The sequence below is a fragment of the Propithecus coquereli genome, unplaced genomic scaffold, assembly GCF_000956105.1.
Source record: "Propithecus coquereli isolate 6110/MARCELLA unplaced genomic scaffold, Pcoq_1.0 Scaffold314, whole genome shotgun sequence".
Lineage (NCBI taxonomy): Eukaryota > Metazoa > Chordata > Mammalia > Primates > Indriidae > Propithecus > Propithecus coquereli.
Window position 1 is genome coordinate 526528 of NW_012148775.1, and position 7914 is coordinate 534441.

Here is a 7914-nt window from a genome sequence, read left to right on the forward strand (position 1 = left end):
TTGAGCCCAGAAGTTTGAGGTTGCTGTGAGCTAGGCTGATGCCACGGCACTCTAGCCCGGGCAACAGAGTGAGACTCTGTCTCAAAAAAAAAAAAAAGAAACTACACTTGGTCAATAATAAAAAGACAAATACCTAGTTTCAAAATGGGCTAGGGATCTTAATAGACATTTCTCCAAACAAGGTATACAAAGGGCCAATAAGGACATGAAAAGATGTTCCACATTAGTAGCCATCAGGGAAATGCAAATCAAAACCACAAAGATGCCACTTCACATCCGCTAGGTTGGCTAGGCTATAATCCAGAAGACAGACAATAACAAGTGTTAGCAAGGATATGGAGAATTTGAAACCCAAATATGCTGCTGGTGGGAAATAGTGCGGCCACTTTGGAAAATAGCCTGACAGTTCCTCAAATGGTTAAACATAGAAAACACATGTCCACCAAAACCATGTACATAGATGTGCACAGCAGCATTATTCGTAAACAAAATTCGGCATCTCCATACAATGCAATATGATTTGGCAATAAAAAGAAATGAAGTATTGATATATAATATGGCTGAACTGTGAAAACAGGATGCTAAGTAAAAGAAGCTGTCAAAAAAGGCTACATATTGTATGATTCCATTAGTAGGAAATGTCCAGAATAGGCAAATCTATAGAGATGAAAAGCAGATTAGGGGCTGGTCCAAAGGTAACGCGTTATCTCACTTGATTGTTAACAGTCAGTTACAGATTGAACTCCTTGTTCTACTATTTTCCCCTCCTTCTCACTACTACACTTGATTAGTCTTAAAAAAAAATTTTTTTTTAATTTTTTAACTAAAAAAAATAAAAAGAAAGAAAAGCAGATTGGGGGTTGCTTGGAGAGTTGGGGGGTAGGGGGAACTAGGGGAGTTGACAGATATAAGCTAAGGGGTATGGAGTTTCTTCTTAAGGTAATAAAAATGCTCTCAAATCGGTTATGGTGACAGATGCACAACTCTGTGAATATACTGAAAACCACTGTACACTTTAAATGTGCCAACTGTCTGGCATGTAAATTATATCTCAATAAAGCTATTAAAAAAAAATCAACTTGGGACTAACATAATCCTGATAGAACTGACTTTCACGTGTACAGAACCTGGGGCTCCAGAAACTCTCTCGATCGATTGCTAAACTGTTCAGCCATTCTCCCTCTCCTATTCTGTTCTTGGGCAGGTAGATGGCAGAAGAATGGGGAGAAACCTGGGAAAGTGCCAACGTCCCCCATCACAGAAATTCCCTTTAGGGCCCAGGTGCAAGAGTACTTACAACTGCTCCTCCAGCGGCCAGGGGATCAGCTTGACAATGCAGTGTCCTTGAGACCAAGCGAACCAGGAGCCATCAGGAGAGAAGGCAACACTCCAGGTTTCACAGCTCGACTTCCAATCAAATTGGTGGGGGCGCCCGGGCTTGAGTTCGGCCAGCAGCAGAGGTTCTTCTGGGGCGGGAGACAGCATGCTTCAAACAAGCACCCTCACTCCCCGACCACCCAGACACAGGAAAGCCGCTGCCTCCCCATGGCAAAGGGCAACATTATAGCACCCCAGAGGGAGTTGTCATTTAAATGACCTAGGGCAGTAACAGTAGCCACAGGCCACATTCCACTGTGGTTTCTCAGTCCTGGCACTCCCCACTGCTGGTTAACCATGACTCAGAGTAACCTTTGTGCTGGTGAACCCAGTGAATGGAGGCCTCGTTTTCCTATGAATGCTTGAAGAGAAAGAAAGTGAGGAGATATGCAGGCCAAGAATACTCTAGATGGTGCAGATTATGAGGCCTAGGCTGCAAAATAGCAAGGCCTTTCAATGCATTTAAGGTCTCTTCAAAAGAACCTGTTTCTGGGAACCAGGTAAAAAAAAAAGTAGGATTGTATGAAATTCAAAGGCTCCCTCTCACTCACCAGCACCCTACCCATGGGCAAGGCCCAAACCTTGCTTCCTCTCAGAGGTGCTGATTTCCTTTCTCCCCTCTCTCCTGTTTCTATCTCCTCTGTCCTGGCTTAAACTTTTATCTCATCTTGCCCAAATCTTTAGCTAGTCTCCAGTGGGTCTTTGCCCCTAGATATCCTGCCAAAGCCGAAACACACATCACATCATTTCTTTCAAATACATTCCAAGGCTCCCACCAGCCTACACAATAAAAGCCACTGAGCCCAGGCCTGTCACCCCGCACCTTCTGGCCCAGCCTATCAGTCCAGCCTGATTGACACCACACCTCCCTGCATGGCGCTCTCGGCCACACAAGGCTCCTTGACGTGCCCAGGGGAGCTCATTCACACTCACACCTGCACTCATTTTCTGCTTATGGAAATCCCACCTAGATCCACAACTAAGAAGGGCACCCTGATCTCACAATATCAAAATGGAAATCATTTCCACCCTGTTTATTTCACTCTCCTGTCTTAATCAAATTCCCTCGGCCTTCCCCCACTTACCAGTATTTAAGCACCAGGATAACTGAATCTTTCTCCCAGGGCCTAGCACCGCATCTTGCAAAAGAGCAGGCACTGGATTGGTGCTCCTAGTTCAACTCTCTTCTCTGACAGGAGATTAACAAAAGTCCGACAAAGCTCAGAAGTCAAAGGCCTTCAGAATGAATTTTCTGACCACTATGATTGTGCAACATGCTAATATAAAAACTGGCTACCATCCTGCATGAGGTCACTTCCTGATGTGTATGCTTCCCTTTAGTAGTTCCAGACTTTCACCCTTTTACGGCAGTTACCAGATAGATACTAATTTAAACAACCCATATTTCATACGTTTTAAGACACATCTTTACACGTCTTTGTACATTTTGATCTTGCTGAAATCAGGATGTATCTTACAACGACTTTCATAGTTAAATAGGCAGTATTTCTTTCTGTGCTATTAATACATAATTATAACACAATCAGTCCATATTCTCTTGGATTCAGTTAAACAGGTGGTATAGATGCATATAAACATGTGTATATAAAAAACATTTTCTGATACATGCATTATAGGAAAATACACAGGTATATCTTGTTTAATAAAATAGGAGTGTTGCTGAAAATTCTGTCTTTAAAAAGAATTTTAATGAATCGTATCAAGCCTTTGTAAAAAGACTATCATTGTTAGAGGTTCTATGTATAAATCTAGGTTTTAAAATATCAGGTCTAAGTGGGTGTTTTTATAGACCCAGGTAATTCCTCCTAGAAATCTGTACATGTTTCCATGTATGATCCTTTCACTTACACAATCGCACGCCTGTATGAGCACACTCCTGTGGATGTGAACATTTGCATGGTAAGACATGCTTTATATTTTACATCCAAAACAGGTCTCTCCATGTTATACAGCAATCCCTCAACACTTTCTTCAATTTCATTATTTCTAGATATTTTCCTATAGTGACATAAGCCCTAATCTGTTGATGTCTTCTTCATGCAACCCAGGGGTTCTCCATGAGGGGTGATTTTGGCCCCTGAGGGCATTTGGCAACATCTGGACACATTTTTGGTTGTCACGACTGGGGGTGCGGCTACTGGCATCCAGTGGGCAGAGGACAGGGATGCATGTCAACATCCTACAGTGCACAGGACAGCCCCCACCACAAAGGATCGTCTGGCCCAAAATATCAACAATGCCAAGGTTGAGAAATCCAGATGTAGTCAAATATTAACTGACATTGACTGATCTGGGGGAACATTTTTAATTGACCTGGATGAAAATTTCTCTTTTCTCTACCTCCCAAACCAAATCCATTAGCAAGTCCTATCAAGTCTGTTTCCAAAAGACTTGCCAAATCTAACCTCTCTCCATCTCCATGGCTACTGTTCTAATCTATGCAACATCATCTCTCCTGGCCATCTAGGCCGCCTTCCTACCACTCTCCTTGCCTCTGCTCTGGCCCCTCACCTCCCAGAGTGATCAGTTTCAACCACTCCTGAATAACACCCAAGCTCCTCACCCTGCCCTTGTTGAGGTCCCACATAAACTGCCCTCCCGCCTTCATCTCCCACCTGGGCTTGTGTATCTCCTCTTCCTACCCCAGGCTCCAGCACACTGGCCTCCTCTCCACCCTCTAATACTCTGCTAGTCCCGACCTCAGGGCCTTTGCACTAGCTATTCCCTTTACCTGGAATGCCTCTCCAAGGCTGGCGCCTTCCATTCATTCAGGTCTGGCTCATGTGACAACTCCTTAGAGAGCTCTCTCTGCCTCCTAGTCAATCTCCTTCACAACTCCTCACTTTATTTTCTTCATAGTACTCATCACCATTTGATTAATTTCTATCTCACCCCTACTAGCCATCAATTCCAGGGGAACAGGGACCCTGTATATTTATTCCCAGTGCTTGCAGAGTTCCTGGCGGAGAGCAGGCAGTCAGTACATATTTGTTGAATAAATATACATGGTATATACCTCTTTAAACATAAAGGAAAGAAAGCTCCTTAAACTGTGATGCTTACGCAAACATTTCACATGAAATGCTTCTTAAACAGGAGCCCTACCCAGAATTCACACTCTATTTCTGTGATTTAGGGATTTAATCTCTTGCTATTTCAGGTTCAGGAATCCAGGAGCTAAAAGAGGAAGAAACCCAGTGACTCCTGTCTATTGGAGTCTGGGCCCAAAATAAACGTGGCTGCTAGAAAAGCCATAGTTAGTGCAGAACTGAAGACAAACAAACAAAAAAAATTAGAGCCAAGAGGATGCAGCTTCATCTGGGATTATACTTGCAGTGGCCCTTCTTGGTTAAAAAGCCTATACATAGATCAGGGTTTTCTCTTTTGATTTTTTTAATTGACAAATAAAAAGTGTATTTATTTATGCTATACAATATGGTTTTTTTTTTTTTTTTTTGAGACACAGTCACACTCTGTTGCCTGGGCTAGAGTGCCGTGGCGTCAGCCTAGCTCACAGCAACCTCAAACTCCTGGCTCAAGCGATCCTTCTGCCTCAGCCTCCCGAGTAGCTGGGACTACAGGCATGCGCCACCATGCCCGGCTAATTTTTTTTTATATACGATTAATTTCTTTGTATTTTTAGTAGAGACGGGGTCTCGCTCTTGCTCAGGCTGGTTTCGAACTCCTGAGCTCAAACAATCCGCCTGCCTCGGCCTCCCAGAGTGCTAGGATTACAGGCGTGAGCCACCGCGCCCGGCCTATACAATATGCTTTGACACATGTATACATGGTAGAATGGCTCATATGCTTTGACACATGTATACATGGTAGAATGGCTCAACTGAGCTCATTAAGATATGCATTACCTCACATACTTACCATTTTTTTGTGGTGAGAACACTTAAAATCTACTCTCAGCAATTTCCAAGTGTACAATTCATTGTTATTTATTAACTATAGTCACCAGGAGGTACAACAGATTTATGGAACTTATTCCTCCTCTATAAATGAAATTTTGTGTCCTTTGACTAACATCTCCCCAATCTCCCTACCCCGCCTGGATCAGGGTTTTCTAATTAAACAATGGGTTGTATTTGGCCAATTAGACCGGATGGGAAAATATTTATTATGAGCCTTTTCTATGCAAGGCAATTGACCTTGACACAGAGATGGAAGCTATGACCTCAGGAGGCAGGAAGTTACGTAATTTTTCCAGCCTCAGGACCTTTACATTAGCGGTTCCATTGCCTGGGAAGCATTTTCCCTGGTTGCTCTATTTTATCATTCAGGGATCAATTCTCAAGTCACCTTCTTAGAGACCTGCCTGGCCCCACTCTCTAAAATGACTCATTCACTTTCCTTTAACCCTTTAATTTTCTTTATAACCATCACTCACAGATATTTTCCCGATTGCTTATTTGTCTTTTATGTATTTATTTTCTATCCCTTCCCCAACCCACCAGAACTCGCCTATCAGCTCACTGCTCTTGGCCTGTACTCTCCAATAAGGTAGATGACCACTAGCCACACGTGGTTACCGACCACTTGAAACGTGGAGAGTCAGAACTGAGACGGGCTGTTAGGCATAAAATACACACCAGGATTTTGAAGACTTAGTACAAAAAAAGAATCAAAAACATTGCAATAATTTTTTATTTGATTACATGTTGAAACAATAGTTTAGATATGTTGGGTTGAAAGAGATATAGTCTTAAAATTAATATCATCTGTTTCTTTTGCTAATGTGAACATTTTAAATTACGTATGTGGTTCACAGCATATTTCTGTTGGCCAGCCCTGGCCTAGAGGGTGCCTGGCACATAGCAGACACTCAATAAATATTTGTTGAATGAATAAATGAATTCTAATCACTGCTCTGAAGATTGCTTCTGTTGCCCACTGTATTTCCTTTACAATGGGTTTTATTCAGTTCGAAAAGAAAGTAAAACTCTGGCCTTTTTTTTTTTTTTTTTTACAGTAGCTTGGCAGCTATCAACAGTTCTACCCATACCCCCAAAACAAAGTAGTCAATCATCAGGAAAAACCCAGAACTGGAAACAGATTCCTGTTAAAAAGGGAGGCTACAGATTGCGTTCAGATTTAACTATAGGGAGTCAATGGAAATGACAGCGGAAGCTATAAAAAGACTCACATAAGATCCATGAAGACAGTAGGGGCCATTTAAAAAGAATTCTGTGGGTAACACACTCACTGAAAAGAAAGTCCTTATCTGGATGGGAAGGGAGAGAGAGCTGCCTTTTACTGAATGCCTGACTTCAGCAAACAAAGAAATGTCATTTCCTAAATTAAAAAGTAACACCACCCTAGGGAATACCCTGATTTCAACCTACCCACCCACAATAACAAGTCATCAGCAATCAGAATCCTTCAGATCAGGATGAAGCTTGAACTTCACTGCAAGAATACACACAAAAAGGTTCCGGAACAAATTCTGAGCCCTAGGGGCCTTGACCTCTTTTGAGAATTTCTCCTCAGGAAACTGCCTTTAAACTCCAGGTACTTACAGGAGTTAGGACTCCCAGAATAAATGCCAAATCTATTCCAAATTTCCATGTAAGTGGGGTTCAGGGGGAAGGTAGCTGGAAGGGAGAAGCCGGAAGGATGTGTTGAGGTTTTGCCCTTGCATAAGAGGCACTCAGATTGTACGTTCTTTTGGGCTGGCTTGAAGGCTATCCAACATTCTCTGACTTCCCCGCTGTTTTCTGATGGTGACGGCAATCCACAAGAATAAAGGCAAGTACCACAGGCATCAGTGTCTCCTAAACTTGCCTGATGACACATCCCCCGCGCCACCACACCTCCACTGAATTAGTCTCCAGTGGGAAAGGCTCAAAATACATTGTTTTAACAAGGACCCCAGACCCCATTTTTATGAACAGGCAAGTTTGGGAAGCTCCCAGCCACCCACTGAGGCGGGTACTATCATCAGCCCATTTTGCAGACACAAAATTGAGACGTCGCGGGGGGTGGCTAAGTGGCTGGTCCACAGTCACGATCACTCAGCTTATACGGGCAGAGCTGACTCCCATCCAGACCTGGGAGCGTGTCCCCTGGCACCTGGGCGCGCACCCCCTAGGGGAATCCCCCTTGTAGGGCTTGGCGCCCCCTGCGTCCCACCCGGGCGCCCCCATCTGTCCCGGGGGTGGGGTCCCCTCCGGCAGAAGCCGGATCTCCCGGGTCCTGTCGGCGGTGGCAGCGGGGTGGCGGCCGCTGACAGCGAAAGTGAAACAAAGCTGGGCGCCGGGCGCGCACCCCCGCCGACCGCCCAGGCCGGACGCCCCCGCCGCGGCCAGGCCCCGCCCCGCGCCCGGCCGAGCCCGCCCCGGGGTCACCTCCCCCTCCCCGGGGAGAAGGGGCCTCGGCCCCGCGGGGCGGTAACGGGCGCGCCCCGGCCCCACTCACCTCCGGCCTCCATGGAGGACGCGCGCGGCCCCCGCGGCAGGCGGCGGGCGCCTCAGCCCCCCGGGCCGCGGGCCCTCATGCCGCCCCCGCGCC

General features: G+C 45.2%; 1 protein-coding gene across 3 annotated transcripts in view; it reads right to left on the reverse strand.

Annotated features, from left to right (window-relative positions):
• WSB2 (WD repeat and SOCS box containing 2) overlaps positions 1 to 7914 on the reverse strand; it is a 23492-nt gene extending 15578 nt beyond the window's left edge. The window contains exons 1-2 of one of the 3 annotated variants that reach the window (XM_012650194.1): positions 7822 to 7914; positions 1298 to 1466 (exon numbers count right to left, since the gene is read on the reverse strand). In XM_012650194.1, coding sequence (XP_012505648.1) covers positions 1298 to 1466; positions 7822 to 7834 — 182 coding nt within the window. In that variant the 5' untranslated portion in view covers positions 7835 to 7914. Of the gene's footprint in view, positions 1 to 1297; positions 1899 to 7821 lie in introns of those variants that run through there. The other 2 variants (XM_012650195.1, XM_012650193.1) reach the window with 2 other exon arrangements.